Raw genomic sequence first — 22,049 nt, forward strand, 5'->3', positions numbered from 1 at the left:
GTTGCTAACTTTCATCTTAACATATCACATTACTGCAAACAGACATCTGGCTTTCATTCTTGAAACACACCAATTAATCATGAGTCGTCCCATTAGGCTTCTTAAGGTGAGTGATTTTACATTAACGTTAGATGCATTCTGAACAGGTCCTAGCCATGAATATTACATTGAGGGTCAAACATTTTACTAACCATTAACATGCAGGTGTTTGTTCACTTTGCAGGGATGCACAGTTGGAGACCTTGTATTTGTTTTCCTGACAAACTCAGCATAATATACATGCAAGGGAATCTGGTTGTAATTGACCCACAACTGGCCATTAGTCATCAGGCAGTACCACTGAGCCCATATTTTTCTCCTGTGTGTGTGTGTGTGTGTGTGGATGTGTGTATGTATGTGGGTGTTGGGGTGCGTGTGTGTGTGTGTCTATGCGCATTTGCTATTCTTGAGCCCAACCCCTCACCCCAATCTGGTGGCTTCGCCATGAATCTAAGCATGATTTACAGCACTACCACAGCATTCTCAGGACACTAAATTACCTGGCTTATTGGACTTTCAGGAATTTTAGTGCACTACTTTGCATTTCTCCCCAAGCACTGAAGGCATATTTTGGATCATATGATGATGTAAGGCATGTCATCAAGTTGAGTTATTAGACGGTTGAGCTTTTTATAGATGTGATTGTTTTTCACAGATCTGAATGGCAGAACCTAATATGAAATATTTGATTAAATTTAGAGGCATGTCCAGTAAAATCACACCTTGGACAACCTATAAGATTGTTGTATGTATTTTTTTTTTTTTTTTAAAGAGTTGTCCAAAAATAGTGAGCAGAACAATTGCTCACCTGAACTGTTTTGAAATCTTCTAATGGATAGATTAGATATCTTGTGCGTTAAATAGTTATTTAAGGTGCCCTTGATAGAAAGAGGATAATAGGTAATATATATGCTCAGCCCCTTACTGGATCAGTAAATGCTAAATCTGAACCAAGTACCCCACTGGCACATCAATTTTTTAAGATCTTTGATGCAGCCCACCTTGAAAACTCAGACAGGTATGATGATAGAAAATTCTATGATAAGGAAACTAATCCTAATGACAAAAGCAAATTGGCTGCAAAAACAGCCACATCATTTATCTATTTTGGAGTAAATAATAAGCCCAAGTCAGCTGAGATAGGCTCAGCACAAGTGGATAAATCTAAAATTAAGTCGACCTTGCTGCAAGTAAGCATGTGCCGGTATGAGATTTTGACGGTAAGATAACCGTGAGCAAAAATACCGCGGTTTCACGGTATCACGGTATTGCATTTATAGCTCCAAAATGTGATATTTTGAGAGGTATGGTTTACAAAAAAAAAAAAAAAAAATCAGTGTTTTTTTTTTTTTTTTTTTTTTTTTTTTTTTTTTTTTCAGAAAATATTTGCAAATTGGAACGTGAATATAATATGTTAAAAATAAATTAAAAAAAAAAAAAAACATTTTAAATACAATTAAAATAAATAGAACTTACAGACTACCAACAGCTACAGCTCAGGTTGCTCAAGATTAGAGCAAGAACCAAATGAATTGCTATGAAAAAGTAAAAACACTTCTAAATAAAATTGAATAATATTTACTGTAAGACTTTTTTATTTTTCAGGGGGCCAAAGCTCAAGTGAAGTTTCACCATTTTCAGCCACTGTTTCAATTATAGTCTATATGTCATGCCTTTGTGTTAAAAAGACAAATAAGTCATTAGTTGATAAGTTAAAAATGGATAAGTTAGTTAAAATGTAAATATTGTTGCGTAAAGGTTTCATCTAAAAAACACTGGGAGTGAGACCTCTCCTTGTCTGGCGAACGTGCATTTGTGCTTAGGGCAGTGCTTCTCAATTATTTTCTGTTACGCCCCCCCAAGGAAGATGTAAATGTTTCACGCCCCCCCAAACTCTGCCGCCACTGTAAATAGTATCATTTGTGTATAATATTACTATTATAAGTACACCTCTGCCTTACATTGTATCCTTTTTTTCTATTAGAGAAAATAACAGAGATCAACTTATAAAGTATAACTTTATTAACATTGTTTTGTTTGTAACAGAAAACACTTAACGCGCATCAATTTGCCTGAATTAAAAAAAAAATAAAAAAAAAAAAGTCACATCCAAACTGTAAAAATACACTCAAGGTAAATTGTTGACCATTTGATACTGAAAAATAAAATCAGTAAATAACAACAAATTCAAATTGATTAGAAACAGGAACTCATGAAGACAATATGCCAAAAAAGTTTGACGGAAAAAACAAAACTGAATAGAGGAGGGGAAAAAAAGATGTCTTTGGACAGAAGGACAGTTTTTATTTTCGCTGCTCGCTGCTCACAGTTCTCCTCCAGTTTGCAATGGTGTGGGGTTATTTTGCACTGAGCATGCTAACAGTGCTTACTGGTTTACTGTTATAACACTGACAAAGCGGGACGATTGTTGGCAATAGTCGGCACGTTTTCGCTGAAAAACAACCAAGCGGCTTATCAATGAGATTGGGGTCTAATATCTTTAACTGGCGTCTTAATTGATTTGGCTTCCGGCTGTCCGCTATAATCATTTTTAGACACAGTAAACAGTGGTCTTTCCTCATCTACCACTGTGTTAAATGTCAAAGCCAAAAGTCAAACGGCCCGAAAAAAGCGTATTCTCGGCGGCCGAGGGAGAATCGTAGGTGAGGGCGGTCGTCGTGACGATCCCAAGCCGAAAATGGCACTTCTCGGGCGGACACGTGAGAACCGGAGAAGACAGTGGGTCGCTGCGTGAGTCCGGCCGGAAAACAGCTTTCGAAAACGTCGCACAGCTCTCCAGCTCTTCATGAGTCTCTTCCGTGTGCTCTTGCTTACTTCAAAAATACTGCGCGCACTTTGAAAATGAGAGCGCCACTGCCACCCACTGAGTGGATGTGCAAGTACAATTTATTCTAGTACGGCCAAAAAAAAAAAACATGTTCCCCGAGGTCACACGCGCCACCCCTGGCATTGCTCTGCGCGCCCCACTATTTGAGAATTACTGGCTTAGGGCAAGATCATCTGTCGCAATCAGCGATCTTTGACACTTTTGACTCTATTTTTCCCTCATTCAAACTTGGTTCTTAGTGGCCATGAGATTTATAAACTCGACGAAGTTGCTCTCCCAGCTAAGACTAGGCTAACATTCGTCTTTGTAAGTTTTTAGTTAGTTTGTATTTTGAATTTGGAAAGGGAAGGAAAATGTGTGTTTTGTTTTTGGCAAACTTTTTCAAGGTATTCATGACTATAACTTCCTCACATTCTGTTGTGTTTGTGCTAATTAAGCTACTCACACGTGTAAAATACGTTTGTACAACATTTTAATTGTATTCATTTTGTATATTTCAGTTATCATGATTTGAGACCTCCATAAATTCAAGAAAAGTTTGTGTGTTTCTTTTTTGGTCCGCCGGTCCCGGCTGTCTAGCAGAATAGCGTCACTGACACACACAGCAACAACTGGAGTAAATTAAATTGAGGGAGGGGTGAGCGCTGCGGCTCCAAGACAGTTCTGCCTGCATTTTTGAGACATGTAAAATAGCGAATACCGTACTACGGTATGATGGAAAATGTTAGTGGTTTTGAAACCGTGATGTTTTCATACCATGGTAAACCTTGAAACCGGTAACCGGGACATGCCTAGGAGCAAGTATATGTTAACCCATTTAAAATGGCAAGATCCAACAATAAATGTTGACCACAAGTAAAAAAGCAGTTATATGTTGTCACTGCAAGCAAATGTTAGTTTTCTGCAGAATTTGTGAATATGTCATTCTCTCTAGCAAAAAAATTTGAGCTTCTAAAGAAATTTGACAGACAACCGGCCTGCCACGATAGACAACGATAGCTGTCTGTGAAAATTTCACTACAGAAACGAGTCCACTTGGATGGTCCTATCCATTGAGCTGGACTCCTCTTGACAAAACACTTCCAGGCAATCCTCGTTGCGGTACCCTTTGGAAATTCGTGCAGTGTGCTAACACTAGGCTCCGGCGATTTACTACGACCGTAAAATACACATGTATATTATTACACCCCAATCACTCATGACTCATGAATGAAATAATACAAAGTCTATCCTCGCGACAGTGTAAACACCTCATGAGACGTTACACTCAAGTTGGCCTACAAAAATGGAAGATACATTTTTGAGCGGAGTCGTACTTCAATAATCAAGTTATTAAATTAGCCTAAATGATTCTGCTACTTGGCAGCATTGTAATACAGTTGTACCTCTACATACGAATTGTATTCGTTCCAGAACCTTGTTTGTAAGTCGACCAGGATTTTGCTATAAGAATACATTATAATTCCATTTATTCGTTCCACAGCCCGAAAACCTACACTAAACCCTTAATAAATACTGCTAGTACTATTTCAAGTAGCAATTACACAGAGCAAAGGTAATAAATTATGAACAAAAATCGAATAATAATATAATAATAGTAATAATAATAATAATAATTTCTATAATAATGTAACGAATTGGGGTAAAATGTGGCGGATGTTTTTTGCGTGGTGTACCTGAACGCACCGCGTGACTGACGTTACAGAGAGAGAGAGGTGTTTTTACTTTCACTTTTCATGATCAGCTGCGGCAGACAGTAGGCATATTGTGTTGCACAAGTTCTGAAATATATGATTAAAACCCTGGAAAAGTTTTTTTTTTTTTTTTTCGCGATGTCACAATAGTAATAATTGTCACCTTAACTAATAATGACTGGCTAACGGAGGAGGAACGTCGAGATTGAAGACATTCTACGTCCGTATTGTCAGGCCAGTTCACGGATGCGCCCAACATGCTCAAATTTTTCAATCATTTCCATCTTCATTTCAATGGTAAGCCTCACCTTTTCCCTTTTTTCACCACCTGCACTGACATTCTTGGAACCCATGTTGATTTTTCTCACAAGAAAATCCCCCGTGCGTCCATCTTTCGGGAAAACAGAGAAATTGTGGTGCAGTAATAAATTGTCGTATTTCGAGTCGAGGCGTGCAAAATTTCCGATTCTTAGATTATTCGCGATTCGCCCGTGGAAGATTCGAGAACGATTCACAAATATCCAAATTCCGATTATTGAATTATACCAGGTAAAGCGGAAGTAAAACACAGTCAGCGCAGTCTTTGGGACGCAATGAGGAACGGACCGAGAGTAAATATCATGTTCAACTCATGCCGCTAGATAAAAAAAAAAAAACAATCATACCTGACTGCGGCTGACAGCCGCTACAAAGAACGCCCAGTTGCTAGTTGCTACAAACATACGGCTACAGTAGATATCATATATATGTGGAACTAGATGCAAAATGACAGACAACGTCAGTGTTAGACCATGTATTATTGAACAGAGATGTGAATTGACACTTTCCGGCGTAAGTAAACAGCTGCCATCTTAAAGCAGTAGACCTCTCTAGAAGGCTCTGTTGTAGCGAACCTAATTAACTTTTTATCTAAAATACTCTTAAATCGGCAGAATCTTGTCTTGAATCTATCTTTAAATGATGAAATAGTGTTAAAACATTGACAAAAGTAGACATCAGGGAAATTATGGAATAACGAGCAATTTTGAGAACTGTGACAGGTGATTTACAACATTAATTTAATTGAATGAAGTTTAAAGCTGCTGATACAGAATGGGAACTGGAGTTTTTTTATTTACTCTTATTTTTGTATATTTGTTTACTGTTATATGTTAACTTGATACTGAAATAGCAGTTTGGTTTAGCCTGAGAGGATTTTGGAACTAATGTACAAAACATAAAAAAAAAAAAAAAAAAATTAAAAAGGAGGGGGGTGCATCAATAATCGTTTCATAATCGAATCGGAGCCTCTGAATCGTAATCGAATCGTTAGGTGCCCAAAGATTCCCAGCTCTAATTTCGAGTATGTCGTCGGATGTAGACACAAATGGCGCGTCAAATTTTACGTTGGATGTGGAAAAGATGGTGTTCCGAAGTGATCGTATGTCTTGGTAACTCTCTATAATATTAGCTTTCATGGTTTTGGTGACAGTACTCACATATACTGTACATGCCCTATAAACTAACAAACATGTGTTATTGCATTATTCTGGAGACTCAGATTAAACAATGTGTGTTTTTTTTGTTCTGAGATAAGAAATATCGATGCTGTATATCACAAGTGCTTTTCCCTCTTATGACACAGCGGATCATATCCGGTGGGAGTTGTATGCTTGCATTATCTGCAACCGAGCAGTACAAATTGAGCCTCTTTCTTAAGAAGATTACTGTATATTGATCAAATTACAAAGAAGCAACGCAAATTGCCACAATGCAGCATCAAAAAGCAATATCAAGACGCTTTATGCCTCGTAAAATAGTTTTCAATTATTAAAGACAATATTGCTACAATATTATTCCAAGTCAATATTGTTCAGTGTTAAAAAAAATAGCTCTGTACACAACAATCCGAAAAACATCACAATTTTGCTTTTAGTGGCCCCACCAGTTAATCAATGGTGCTGCACAAAGCTGTCATTGGAGGATTATGAGAACCTACTAAGCCATTGATTTTGTCCTACATGTGATGTGTGTAATATGTCTTTCTTGTCGATCAATACTAATTGTATCTTTCATTTGCAACGTTTATTCCTTGTACCAGTAAAATTGGTGTAGGATGCTTACCACTCTGGATACAGTACAGCAGTCGTGTTAACCGTACAGCTGGCATGCCGGACGAAGCCCATCAGGGGATCCAATTTGGTTTTCTGGTACTGTTTGGTTTTGTTGGATTGCTTGTGAGGTCCTTATGTACATGTACTGCAACTTGAAGAAGATACAGTAGCTTCAAATCCATCAGTAAGCAACTTCATGTAACTCTTGGATGACGGTCCCAAGCCGGCTAAAAATAAGTGGGTTAAAAGTAGAGGGAGACCGATGATCGGCGCCCATATTTGGAAATGGTATATCGGTATCGGCCTTTTTTTAAAATCCGACCGGCTGAAATGAAAAAATCAATTTATAACTGGGTTATTTCTGCTCAGATGCAGCCGCGCCTCTATCTCCTGCACTAGTATTCACCCCGTCCTCTGATGGGTTAACTGGTAATGGTAAATGGAGTTACACTTGTATTGCGCCTTTACGCCTTTTTAAGGCCCTCAAAGCGCTTCACATTAAATCATTATCTACCTACTGGTAATGCAGCACCAGGAGCAATGCAGGGTTTAGTATCTTGCTCAAGGATACTTAGACGAGGTCAACAGTGCGGAGAATTGAAGCCACAGCTAGGGCTGCAGCTATCGAATATTTTAGTAATCGAGTAATCGACTGAAAATTCTATCGATTAATCGAGTAATCGGATAAAACAAATATATTTTCAGGTGAAGAGCAATTATAGATATACATGAGAAAACAAGACATTTTATCATTTTCAGTTAATCAATGTCTTTATTTTTGATGTATATTGTTGAAAACAGCCAACAATTGCGTCTCAGATGTAACTAGAATTTTAAAAAATGACTAATTCACTGCTTTCACTCAAAAAAACCTTTAGATCTTATTTTAAAAAAGTATATACATATATATTATATATATATATATATATATATATATATATATATATATATATATATATATATATAAACACACCTAAAAATGCCTTTACGCTTGATAACACACATCACTTAAAAGTTAGGATTTTTTCCCACATTTTTCAATTGAATTTCTATTTGTGTCAAGCCATTTTTAAGTTCTAGTTAAGTTTTAAGTTAGTCTAAACTGTAAGTCCTGATAGGATTTTGAGTTTTTCACTGTTCAAAATACTAGTGCTACTTGGTGTTTTATCCAGCAATGACTACTGAGCTAAAATTGATAGTTAGCATTATTGAGTTTTTATTTGACACCCTCATCACTCCACAACGCTATGTTATGTTAAAGCCTGTATGTAAGACACGTTAGCCACGCATCGAAAGTGGTCTTAATTAATTGAAACCTAGCCCTCCGCAGGGCTAACGTAAGGTGAGCTAGTAGTGACAGTAACGTTAATCTTATATATTAGCGCTTAGCGCTCTTTATTAGCGCTTAGCGCTGTACTGCTTTAAGATGGCGGCTCTTTGCTAACGCAGCCCAGACGCGGCCTAGTCTATCATTGTGCATCTAGTTCAACATACATGTGATCTCTATGAGACTCATTGGACGCTACCTGCAACTAACGTAGCATGTGCGGGCTAGTATTTAGCAACGTCGGCGTCGTTTGTAGCGGTTGTCGGCTGCAGTAAGTTTTTTTTTTTTGCTTCTTCCTCTACGCACGTGACATCAGCGCGTTGTCCCGCATTAAAAGTAGTCCGAGCAAAACGTGATGCTTAGAGCTGTCAAAATAAACGATTACTCGAGGTGAATAAAATTACTTGGATCAGTTTTTAAACTCGAGTTACTCGTTTCAGCTCTAGCCACAACCTCACAGCCAACAACCACTGTGTTGTTGAACGACTACTCTACCATTGAACCGCGCCACCTCCCAAGTGGCTGAGGCAGAGCTTCTGAAGAAGAAGCTGTCCTCATACACTGAAGAGTGAAAGGAAAAGTTTTCTTGTGTGGGAAGCTCTGGATAGTTAACATCAGTTTGCATTATTCATTTTTTCCGCCAATTTTTACACTTTTACTTAAAATAAATATTGGCTCCAAAAATCGGTTATCATCACTACTAATAATCGGTATCGGTCCTGAAATACCCATATCGGTCGATCTCTGGTTAAAAGACTGACAAACTGTGTGAAACAAATCAAGCAAAGCTAAAAGTCAGTTGGAAATGGATTGCTAATTACAAACTGATGCTTTCCTTATATACATACGTACATGATTGTATTTAAACTGAAATATGCCAGCTTTTTATAGCAAGGTACTGATGTCTTTTGTATTAACAGATAGTTAAAGTTTTTATTTTGCACTTGCATTTCCTTTACAGATAACTAATCTATTTCACCTTCATTTTTTAGTTTCACAATGTCAATATGTCTTATGTCAAGATTGTTGTCTTGTCACAGAAACCAAAATGTCACATGTTTCAAGAGCAAAATAAGTCTACTTAAAATCAAATGTCTAAATTTTAGTCTATGACAATGAATACCTGCTGTAGAAATGTTTTGAGAGTGAATTTAGCAAAATACAAGACAACAGCTTTAGTTCAAATGTATGTAGAACAAAATAAGACAGAATGAAATTTATACATACATATTTAAATAAATACTTAAATGTGTCATTGATTAAATTACTATCTCATTTAATGTAAAAACAGATATTATTGTTTCACTATTTAAGTTCACTGTTTCACTTTTTGCCCCCCCCCGTACTGCCTGCCACACCATATTTCTATATACCAGTATAAATTTACATGACATTGGGACAACTGCACTTTCATTCTGAAAAGTTTCCACTTTCTTGGTGCCATGAGTCAGTTGAGGTTGTCAAGATAATTGTTGACATTTATGAGACTATAAAAAGATTGCTAGATGATTAGTGGTTTTATCGAGTATACATACAGTACTGTATAGAGCACTGTGATTGCAGTCTTAAATAACACATTTCATAATTATTGTTGAAGTTGTATTTGTCATTTCATTTTTGCATAAGAAATGGCAATGATTTAAAACAACAAGACATCAAATGTGGCTATTTTCCAAATGTAGTTTTAACTGTTAAATATATATTATTTTATACAATAATTAATAGAATAGCTATATTGAAACATAAATGGAATAAGCCATTAGATGAAAGTGGGGTGAGAGTGACTTGCCCAAAAAATTGATGGACACATTTTGTACATTATATTCTCTTTTCATGTCCATTTTCACAGAGACATTATCTGCGTGTAATTGTCTGTGTGCATGTTTATTTTCTCCAAGTTGATATTACCGTGTCGTTACGATGAAGGACACAAATTGGGTAGGATGAGAATTTGGACCGGGTCATTACCTTTTTTAATAATTGTATGCACACTTAAAGCCTGCCCGCCAATTTACTCTCACAGCCAGCATGGAAGGGCAGTCTAGCACTACCCCACAGCATGGTGTCCAACATCTCCTACAGTGATAAATGAATAGGAAATGCCATCTGAACCCATCAATTGAGTGACTATCTCAGGTCTTTCAGAGTAGTCAGTCCAACCTTGGAAGAGCGGGTGTAGTAATATAATTGGCACACATGCAAGAACAAGAAATCAGCAGACTCAAGTCATATGAGTGTGTTCATTAGGTTGCAAGAGAATGTTGGTGGAAGGAAATTCATCATCACAGAGCACACTGTCACCTCCCTCGGCCTCTCCTACGCAATCATAGTCCATGTTCACAAAAGCTCACATGGATCTTTTTCTCACTGCACACATCTCTTGCATCCCACCTCATCTGTCAGCTGTCAATAGACTCTTACAGGTTAGCAATGTGCTAACCCTTGTGGCTACTGTCAACATTTCACTTTCTATAAATACTAAATGTATTTTCTCAGATGTTTCCACTGTTAGAATACTATAGGCAGAAGAGCATGTTTGTGCAAACTGATCAATATCCCAGTAATACTGTAATAATAATAATATACTGAAGTTGGATAGCTCTTTTCAAGACACTCAAAAATACGCCACACTAGGTGGTGGTAAGCTGCTACTACTATAGCAGCCACAGCTGCCCTGGAGCAGTTCTAACTACCATCAGCCACTCATTTTTACACTACTTTAACACAAACAAGTAGGGTGCCTAGTGTTGCCCAAGGACACAATAATAATGTGAACAAGAGATGGATTTCAACCTTCGATAAATGGATGACCTCCTCAACAACCTGCATCAACATAATGTACAACATTTAATGCAGATCTGAGCCCATTCTCTGAGTGTGACTCTAATGCAAGTACCAGCTGGTTTGTGAAGCCCTAAAGGAGGACATTCTGAATTATTTTTTTCCCCTCCAGAAACAGTAACTGTCGCGATCTGTAAAAATAATCCGCACTTACAACAGGAGTGTTATCATAAACTCAATGTGTGTGTATAATAAATGTGTTTCATATACATTTCTTAATCATGTGTTTATTCTCACCCCACACCCCCATTTTTGTATTATAACAATTTGCTGCTGAAAAACCTGAATTTCCCATACGAGCTAAATTATAGCAATTGAACTAGTATGTAACTTTTTCAGTCAAGAACCAGTTGTTGAATACAAGTAGTCCTTTGGTTACGAACGAGGTCTGTTCCTATGCTGGCGACGTAAATACCCTTAAATACCCCCCAAATCTCAAAATAACTATCCAAAAACATGTATTATACGTCATTTTACCATCCTACCCAAGACGTAGGAGCTAAGTCCTAGCTAGATAGCGAGCTAATCTCCGAAATGACGATGTGGATTGCTGACTTCATTCAGCTACTCATACACTTGCAGAATTAAATTAAAACAAAAATGAAATTAAATCAGTTCCATCTTTAATAACAGCATTTAAAATTTGCGTTTATAACTTGCTCCTCATACAGCAATAACACTACACACAAACAATTAACATGTATCAGTTAGCATCCATACATCATCAAAAACCTTTTACATAAACTCGCCCCAAGTATTCCACACAATTGAAAACACACAATAAACAGTACAAAAGGTGTTATATACAGGTGTTGCCTCTGTTGTTGCTTCACAAGCAACAAATGTGCGCGCAGGCTTTCTTTCCCCTCTCTCTCTCACTCGGCTGGGCAACTTCGTGTGTGCACTTTTCCTCGTGTTTGCAAATACGCTTGTCTTGCTGTGTACATGCGCTCTTACTCTTGTGTTGAAGTAGTACCTGCTCAATGCTTCCTGCGCCAAAAGCATGCATCAAAAACCAAAAGTCAACATCATTTAAAAAAAAAAATAAATAAATAACGACTTGAGACAAAATAGCAGACAAGACTATGGCGTCGTAAAGTTGATATCACTTAAGTCGGGTACGTCATAACGCAGGGACGACCTGTAATGTATTTTTGGACGATAAGGCACATGTAAAATCATGTATTTTTCCTCAAAAATGACAATGCACCTTTTAATACAGTGTGCCCTAAAGTGTGCTAAATGACCTTGGACCAATACTAGTTACTCCAGTAAAGTACTCAAGGCACACAGTCATTATTCCTCAAACCCATAATTAAAATAAAATAAAATTTAAAAAAAAAAAAAAAATATATATATATATATATATATATATATATATATATATATATATATATATATATATATATATATATATATATATATATATATACAGTGCCTTGCAAAAGTATTCGGCCCCCTTGAACCTTGCAACCTTTCGCCACATTTCAGGCTTCAAACATAAAGATATAAAATTTTAATTTTTTGTCAAGAATCAACAACAAGTGGGACACAATCGTGAAGTGGAACAAAATTTATTGGATAATTTAAACTTTTTTGACAAATAAAAAAATTGAAAAGTGGGGCGTGTAATATTATTCGGCCGCCTTGCGTTAATACTTTGTAGCGCCACCTTTTGCTCCAATTACAGCTGCAAGTCGCTTGGGGTATGTTTCTATCAGTTTTGCACATCGAGAGACTGACATTCTTGCCCATTCTTCCTTGCAAAACAGCTCGAGCTCAGTGAGGTTGGATGGAGAGTGTTTGTGAACAGCAGTCTTCAGCTCTTTCCACAGATTCTCGATTGGATTCAGGTCTGGACTTTGACTTGGCCATTCTAGCACCTGGATACGTTTAGTTTTTAACCATTCCACTGTAGATTTGGCTTTATGTTTTGGATCATTGTCCTGTTGGAAGATGAATCTCCGTCCCAGTCTCAGGTCTTGTGCAGATACCAACAGGTTTTCTTCCAGAATGTTCCTGTATTTGGCTGCATCCATCTTCCCGTCAATTTTAACCATCTTCCCTGTCCCTGCTGAAGAAAAGCAGGCCCAAACCATGATGCTGCCACCACCATGTCTGACAGTGGGGATGGTGTGTTCAGGGTGATGAGCTGTGTTGCTTTTACGCCAAACATATCGTTTTGCATTGTGGCCAAAAAGTTCAATTTTGGTTTCATCTGACCAGAGCACCTTCTTCCACATGTTTGGTGTGTCTCCCAGGTGGCTTGTGGCAAACTTTAAACGAGACTTTTTATGGATATCTTTGAGAAATGGCTTTCTTCTTGCCACTCTTCCATAAAGGCCAGATTTGTGCAGTGTACGACTGATTGTTGTCCTATGGACAGACTCTCCCACCTCAGCTGTAGATCTCTGCAGTTCATCCATGGGCCTCTTGGCTGCATCTCTGATCAGTTTTCTCCTTGTTTGAGAAGAAAGTTTGGAAGGACGGCCGGGTCTTGGTAGATTTGCAGTGGTCTGATGCTCCTTCCATTTCAATATGATGGCTTGCACAGTGCTCCTTGAGATGTTTAAAGCTTGGGAAATCTTTTTGTATCCAAATCCGGCTTTAAACTTCTCCACAACAGTATCTCGGACCTGCCTGGTGTGTTCCTTGGTTTTCATAATGCTCTCTGCACTTTAAACAGACCCCTCAGACTATCACAGAGCAGGTGCATTTATACGGAGACTTGATTACACACAGGTGGATTCTATTTATCATCATCGGTCATTTAGGACAACATTGGATCATTCAGAGAACCTCATTGAACTTCTGGAGTGAGTTTGCTGCACTGAAAGTAAAGGGGCCGAGAAATATTGCACGCCCCACTTTTCAGTTTTTTATTTATTAAAAAAGTTTAAATTATCCAATAAATGTTGTTCCACTTCACGATTGTGTCCCACTTGTTGTTGATTCTTGACAAAAAAATTAAATTTCATATCTTTATGTTTGAAGCCTGAAATGTGGCGAAAGGTTGCAAGATTCAAGGGGGCCGAATACTTTTGCAAGACACTGTATATATATATATACTACATATACAGTGATCCCTCGTTTTTCGCGGTTAATGGAGACCAGAACCCACCGCGATAAGTGAAAAACCGCGAAGTAGTTACCCCCCCCCCCCATTTTTTTCATTCTTTTTTTTATTTTATTTTTTTTTTAATTTTTTTATTTTTTTTTATTAAACCTGTCCTGTTCAGCTGCCTGGATACAGGAGACTTTTATTTTATGTCTATTACATTCTTTATATATTTTTTTGTGTATACAGTACACTACTTTTAAACTAGGGCTGTCAAACGATTAAAATTTTAATCGAGTTAATTACAGCTTAAAAATTAATTAATCGTAATTAATCGCAATTAATCGCAATTCAAACCATCTTTAAAATATTTTTCTGTAAATTATATATACATTCTGTAAAATAAATTGTTGGAATGGAAAGATAAGACACAAGATGGATATATACAGTGAGGAGAACAAGTATTTGTGTATCAAATACTTGTTCTCCCCACTGTACATTCAACATACGGTACATAAGGACTGTAGTGGGCATTTCACTCTACTGTCATTTAAATCTGTCTATGCTGTCCTCACTCCGAAGCGTCTACTTTTTCCAAAGCTAGACAGCTCGTGAACGACACCTTAATAATCAGACTTCTTCCTTTTTCATCTGATTTATTAATAAAATATCCTCAAACCATTGTCCTCTTTAGACCGTCGTAAAACTAAAAAAAAAAAAAGTACACAAGCATTGCATTAGCAACAACGTTAGCTTAGCACGCTATACAGGTTCACTAAACATAAACAAAAAGTGTCTCATACAAAAAATAGAACATTTCGCTTACTAACATAATATGTACATTCTTTACAACAACCATACTTACGGACAAATTTTGTCCAAGGATCATATAAGCACAACATTACAACGTAGGCGTCAGCCCGAGACGTCGTGCAGCCATATTGAACTGGCAAGAAAAAAAATAAACCATGTCGCAAAGCGACCACAAGAGTTCGCTGTTAGACAGCACAAAAGGCCTTGCTGTAAAACTTACCAAAAGGCAGAATACTGTCTGAGCGGGACATGTGCGTTAATTGCGTCAAATATTTTAACGTGATTAATTTAAAAAATTAATTACCGCGCGTTAACGCGATAATTTTGACAGTCCTATTTTAAACGTAAATACAATATTAATACTGTATACAATAACATGCATAAGATGAATAAAATGTACTCACCACACTGATGATCTTGATAAATGTGATAAATGAAGAAAAAACTCCACAACAATGGATATGAAGATAAAGATGATTTATTGAGAAGCTTCTGCAGGACGTGTCCTGCGCACAAGGAACATCGTGATGGGGAGTTGTGACCGTTGTTTTTCTGGATGGCATCCTCTTCCAAAAAAGGCCAGTCTCATCCATGTTAAAAACCTGCTCCGGGGGATAGCCACCTCCTTCAATTTATTTGGGAAATTGTTCCTCAACGTAACGAACAGCTGCGTCATGGCCCGCTGTGGAGGCCTCCCCATGCAACGTAACGCTGCGATGTCCAAACCTCTTTTTGAATTTTTCGAACCAGCCCTTGCTGGCAGATAAAACCACAATTTTCTTCACTTGTGCTAGGCTGTGGTTTATCTTCGTCGTTGTCAGTATAACCGCCACCTTCATTCAACTCTCCTTCAGGAATGAGGCTATTTTACAGCGCTTTGGCTTTTGTCCGGATCATGTTTGTGTCGAGACTCACCTTCATTTCCCGACCGTCCGATATCCACACTGTTAGTGCATTTTCCATTTTTACAATGGTCTTGTTGAGAGGAGTCATGACTCGCTTAGTGTCCTTGGTAAACGACATTGCGGCGGTCTTTCGGGTTTTGGCCTTGTCTTTTTTTATGTAACAAACGGTTGATTCATTTAGTCCGCAATGGCTTGCAACAGACACATAGCTGTGGCCAACTTTAAGCATGTCCAATATTGAACTTTCTGGTGCACCGTCATCATTTTTCTTTTCTTCTTGGGTTCGTTAGAGGATTGAGCAGACAGAGGACTAGGGATGGGAATTGATAGGATTTTTACGATTCCGATTCCATTATCGATATTGCTTAACGATTCGATTCTTTATCGATTCTCTTATCGATTCTAATTTGGGGAAAAAGAAGAACAAACGTTTTGATTGGCATCGAGTTTCTTTAATCAGAACTCATAACCTTGCAAACTCACAACGAAATCAAAAGAGGCCCAAAGCCGCAATGTTAACTATGGCAATAAGTGGCAAATACACAAGAATGTGTAACATTTTACTGAAACATTTATGTAATAGAAATAAAAAATATTGGTATATATTGGCAGATAGGTTGTTGTTCTGCCTTTGGCAATATGTGTTAAAGCAGGGGTCCCCAAACTTTTTCCTGTGAGGACCACATAATTTTCCCTTCTCTGATGAGGGGCCGGGGTCAGTTTGTAACAGAAAAAGTGTGACGATTGCAGAAGTGCATAAATGTAAAAAATTATTGTTTTTCAGAAAGCCACAATCAAATAACCCTTTCTGGATTCTTCACGGAATTAAAATAAATAAAATAAAAATAATGATATAATAATAATAATAATTAATAATAAAAACACTATTAATTAAATACATAATAACCAAATAACCCTCTCTGAATTCTTCAAGGAAAAAGGCCAGGAAATAAATAACACGATTGAGAAAAAAAAAAAAAATTCAAAATGGGCGGACCAAATGTGGAGGCGGGCCGTATTTGGGCCGCGGGCCGCAGTTTCGGCACCCAAAGAAATGCCGCATCCAAGCGAGTGAGCGAGCGAAGTGAGAGAGGGAAACACTTCTACGAGCCTACGTTCTTTGTTAATGTTAATATCTACAGAGGCAACGCCTGTATGTATCATCTTTTGTGTTGTTGTGTTTCCACTCGCGATCGGACACTTAAATCCAGTTGTCTTGTGGTTTGAACGATGTGCTAATGCTAGCGAACGAGTGCTAACCATACTGTTATTAGCAGCTAATCATCGCTGATTTACGTTGATGCAAACCTGTTTGTTATTGGGGACGAAATTGATTTGTTTCATTTCTATTCTTAGTTTCACTCTTCAAGTGATGGTTGAATAAAGTCAGCAAATTATACCAACGTCTTCTACATCGTCATTTGGGAGTTTAGCTAGCTGTATAGCTAGAACTGAGCCTTAGCCTCTCTGTGAGGACAGCGCAGTCATATTCCCTCCCGATGCAGTAATCTCCACCTTGCAATGACTGCAAGTCGCTTTGTTGTAATTTTTCCTCGTGAAGTGAAGACACACTTTCGAGCGTTTGAACCTACGTGCTGTCATTGTTATGTTTATGGCTGCAATGCTCGTGCTTACCCGTCGTAACATTTCATTTTCACACTCTTTCCTGGGGAAGTGTAGTCAAACTTTGGAGCAAGTGGTTCTTGGCGCCATGCTAGTTTGATGCGTCTGGACAACAAGACACGTCACGACGCAATACGCGTCTTTAGGAATCGTTAAAGGGATCGTTAAGGCTTTTTCATTGTGATGTCGAGGCCTCGAAACAGTCGGAACCGGTTCCGACTTGGAATCGGATTTCGATTCCCATCCCTACAGAGGACGCGTTGGAGCCATTTTCTTTCGATAGTAACAAGGTACAACATCTCGGCCAATCAGCTTGTGATATTCCCGAGTGATGCTGGCCAACGGTCAGAGCGGGGCAATATGAGCTGGGCGGGCTGTACTTGCCTTCTGTTTGGGAACGAGCAGATTTTACATCCTATTTTCTCCATTAATTTAATTTTTTTATGCATGTATATATATTTTTTTGACTGAAAAAAAATCCACGATAGACTGAAACCACGAAATTCGAAGCGCGAAGTAGCAAGGGATCACTATTTATATATATACAGTGGGGAGAACAAGTATTTGATACACTGCCGATTTTGCTGGTTTTCCCACTTGCCAGCCATGTAGAGGTCTGTAATTTGTACCACAAGTTCTCTTCAACTGTGAGGGACGGAATCTAATACAAAAATCCAGAAAATCACATCGTATAATTTTTAAATAATAAATTTGTATTTAACTGCATGAAATAATTATTTGATACATTACCAACTAGTAAATATTTCGGCTCTTAGTTCTTTTTTAAGAACCCCTCCTGTTCTCCACTCATTACCGGAAGTAACTGCACCTGTTTGAACTTGTTACCTGTATAAAAGACACCTGTTCACATGCTCAAACAAACAAACTCCAACCTCTCCACAACGGCCAAGACCAAAGAGCTGTGTAAGGACATCAGGGATAAAATAATAGACCTGCACAAGGCTGGGATGGGCTACAGGAAAATAAGCAAGCAGCTTGGTGAGAAGGTAACAACTGTTGGAGTGATTATTAGAAAATGGAAGAAGTTCAAGTTGACGGTCAGTCTGCCTCGTTCTGGGGCTCCATGCAAGATCTGACCTCGTGGGGCATCACTGATCATGAGGAAGGTGAGGGACAGCCCAGAACTACATGGCAGGACCTGGTCAATGACCTGAAAAGAGCTGGAACCACAGTCTCGAAGAAAACCATCGGAAACACATTACGCCGTCATGGATTGAAATCCTACAGCGCACGCAAGGTCCCACTGCTGAAGCCAGTGCATGTCCAGGCACGTCTGAAGTTTGCCACTGACCATCTGGATGATCCAGAGGAGCAATGGAAGAAGGTCATGTGATCGGATCAGACCAAAATGTAACTTTTTGGTCTAAACTCGGCTCGTCGTGTTTGGAGAAAAAAGAAGGATGAGTACAACCCCAAGAACACCATCCCAACCGTGAAACATGGAGGAGGAAACATCCTTTTTTGGGGCTGCTTCTCTGCCAAGGGTACAGGACGACTGCAGCGTATTGAGGGGAGGATGGATGGGGCTATGTATCACCAGATCTTGGCTGACAACCTCTTTCCTTCAGTGAGAGCCCTGAAGATGGGTCGTGGCTAGGTCTTCCAGCATGACAACGACCCATAACACACAGCCAAGGCAACTACAGAGTGGCTCCGTAAGAAGCATCTTAAGGTCCTGGAGTGGCCAAGCCAGTCACCAGATCTGAACCCGATAGAAAATCTATGGAGGGAGCTGAAAGTCCGTGTTGCCCGGCAGCAGCCCAGAAACCTGAAGGCTCTGGAGAAGATCTACATGGAGGAGTGGGCCAAAATCCCTGCTGCAATGTGTGCAAACCTTGTCAAGGACTACAGGAAACGTTTGGTATCTGTAATAGCAAACAAAGGTTTCTGTACCAAATATTAAGTTTGATTTTTGTGATGTAACAATTACTTATTTCATGCAATTAAATGCAAATTTATTATTTAAAAATCATACAACGTGATTTTCTGGTTTTTTATATTAGATTCCGTCCCTCACAGTTGAAGAAGAGAACTTAGGATACAAATTAAAGACCTCTACATGTTTTGCAAGTGGGAAAACCAGTAAAATCGGCAGTGTATATATATATATATATATATATATATATATATATATACTGTATACAGTTGTGAAGAACATAATGTCATGGCTCTCTTGAGTTCCCAGTTATTTCTACAACTCTGATTTTTCTCTGATAGAGTGATTGGAACAGATACTTCTTTGTCACAAAAAACATTCATGAAGTTTGGTTCTTTCATGACTTTATTATGGGTGAACAGAAAAAAGTGATCAAATCTGCTGGGTCAAAAATATACATACAGCAGCGCTAATATTTGGTAACATGTCCCTTGGCCATTTTCACTTCAATTAGGCGCTTTTGGTAGCTATCTACAAGTTTCTGGCAAGCTTCTGGTTGCATCTTTGACCACTCCTCTTGACAGAATTGGTGCAGTTCAGTTAAATTTGATGGCTTTCTGACATGGACTTGTTTCTTCAGCATTGTCCACAAGTTCTCAGTGGGGTTTAAGTCAGGACTTTGGGAAGGCCATTCGAAAACCTTAATTCTAGCCTGATTTAGCCTTTCCATTACCACTTTTGATGTGTGTTTGGGGTCATTGTCCTGTTGGAACACCCAACTGCGCCCAAGACTCAATCTTCGGGATGATGACGTTACGTTATCTTGAAGAATTTGAAGGTAATCCTCCTTCTTCATTATCCCATTTACTCTTTGTAAAGCACCAGTTCCACAACATAATACTACCACCACCGTGCTTGACGGTAGGCATGGTGTACTTGAGGTTAAAGGCCTCACCTTTTATCCTCCATACATATTGCTGGGCATTGTGGCCAAACAGCTCAATTTTTGTTTCGTCTGACCACAGAACTTTCCTCCAGAATGTCTTATCTTTGTCCTTGTGATCAGCAGCAAACTTCAGTCGAGCCTTAAGGTGCCGCTTTTGGAGCAAGGGCTTCCTTCTTGCACGGCAGGCTCTCAGTCCATGGAGATGCAAAACACGCTTGACTGTGGACACTGACACCTGTGTTCCAGCAGCTTCTAATTCTTGGCAGATCTGCTTTTTGGTGATTCTCGGTTGAATCTTCACCCTCCTGACCAATTTTCTCTCAGCAGCAGGTGATAGCTTGCGTTTTCTTCCTGATCATGGCAGTGACAAAACAGTGCCATGCACTTTATACTTACAAACGATTGTTTGCACTGTTGCTCTTGGGACCTGCAGCTGCTTTGAAATGGCTCCAAGTGACTTACCTGACTTGTTCAAGTCAATGATTTGCTTTTTCAGATCCATGTATGTATATTTTTGACCCAGCAGATTTGATCACTTTTTCTGTTAACCCATAATAAAGTCATAAAAGAACCAAACTTCATGAATGTTTTTTGTGACAAAGAAGTATCTGTTCCAATCACTCTATCGGAGAAAAATCAGAGTTGTAGAAATAACTGGAAACTCAAGAGAGCCATGACATTATGTTCTTCACAAGTGTATGTAAACTTTTGACCACAACTGTATGTATGTATATATATATATATATATATATATATATATATATATATATATATATATATATATATATATATATATAACAAATAATAAAAACATGACTATAGCAATACTTACACTGTTAAAACATAAATAATAAATGACAAATGCAATTCATTGATTCACTAATGCACCTTATTATCACTTTTTGTGTAGAAAAATCGAATGAATCATGTATAATTCATTGATGCTGCACCTTGTAATCCAGTGCATTTCATAGTCCCGAAAAGATGGAAGACAATTTCCATTTCTTTCAAAGCTGGTTCTACTCAAAGCAATATAAATATTTGGAACACAAAGGCATGTTTTGCCTTAGAAATTCTGTACATGTATGGGAGCCTTCATAACAATAGATTCGAGATTTCCTTCACATTTATTCACACAATAGAAACCTCATTCTGCATTCACAGAACCCTGTGCTACCATTGAGTCTTTGAACTCCCATTAAGCCATTTATCACCATCTAGTACATTTCATTTCATTTTCCTAACATTGGCGAAGAATGCCCTCTCACTTCCTCAGCTCTCCCTGTTTTGTAAGTGTTGCAAATGTGTACACTGACAATAGTATTAAAGGCTGCAATATTTCATAATTTAAATCACCCAGGTTAGGAGTCAATGTCTAAATTGTCACGAACATTTTCTTTGTGAGGAGAATAGAAATATGTGTTTCTAATGTGCGTTTGTCTGTGTTTCCAGTTGCCCCATCCATCCATGAGATGAAAAGCCATGGAGTTGGATTGGGACGTACTGCTCTGCTGAGGTGTGAGGCTGCTGCTGTGCCTTCGCCAACTTTTGAGTGGTACAAAGGGGAGAAAAGGTGAGCAGAGATTGCTTTAATATTGATTGTCACTTGAATGAGGTGTCTTCCATTTGTCCTGAAGCAGGGTCTGTCCTTTGCCGTGGCTTTAATTTAGACCAAAAGTGGTTCTTATGGGGTCGTGGCCTCAAAAGTCTATTCTCCATGAAGCAGCATTTAGCCCAAGAACAAAAGTAGGAACTTTGTTCCCCATTGGTACTCACAATAAATACAATATATTATTGGGGTAAGCTTTATTTGAATGTTGTCGTAAGATTTGTTGTCGTCATAACATGACACCTGTCATGAATATGAATAAATGAATGAATGCTTATGACAGATGCCCTCCCTCGTGAACAAAACCCCAATATACATGATATATATATTGAATTCCTCCCCTGGGGGCAGGATAT

The 22,049-nt window shown here is 38.3% G+C and overlaps 1 protein-coding gene across 2 annotated transcripts in view; it reads left to right on the plus strand.

The window, feature by feature from the left end:
• Positions 1-22,049, plus strand: part of negr1 (neuronal growth regulator 1) — a 343,600-nt gene that overhangs the window by 231,140 nt on the left and 90,411 nt on the right. For both annotated transcript variants that reach the window (XM_057841144.1, XM_057841143.1), the window contains exon 5: positions 21,537-21,657. In XM_057841144.1, the coding sequence (XP_057697127.1) occupies positions 21,537-21,657 (121 nt within the window). The remainder of the gene's footprint in view (positions 1-21,536; positions 21,658-22,049) is intronic.

This window comes from Corythoichthys intestinalis, chromosome 7 (genome assembly GCF_030265065.1).
Source record: "Corythoichthys intestinalis isolate RoL2023-P3 chromosome 7, ASM3026506v1, whole genome shotgun sequence".
Classification (NCBI taxonomy): Eukaryota; Metazoa; Chordata; class Actinopteri; order Syngnathiformes; family Syngnathidae; genus Corythoichthys; species Corythoichthys intestinalis.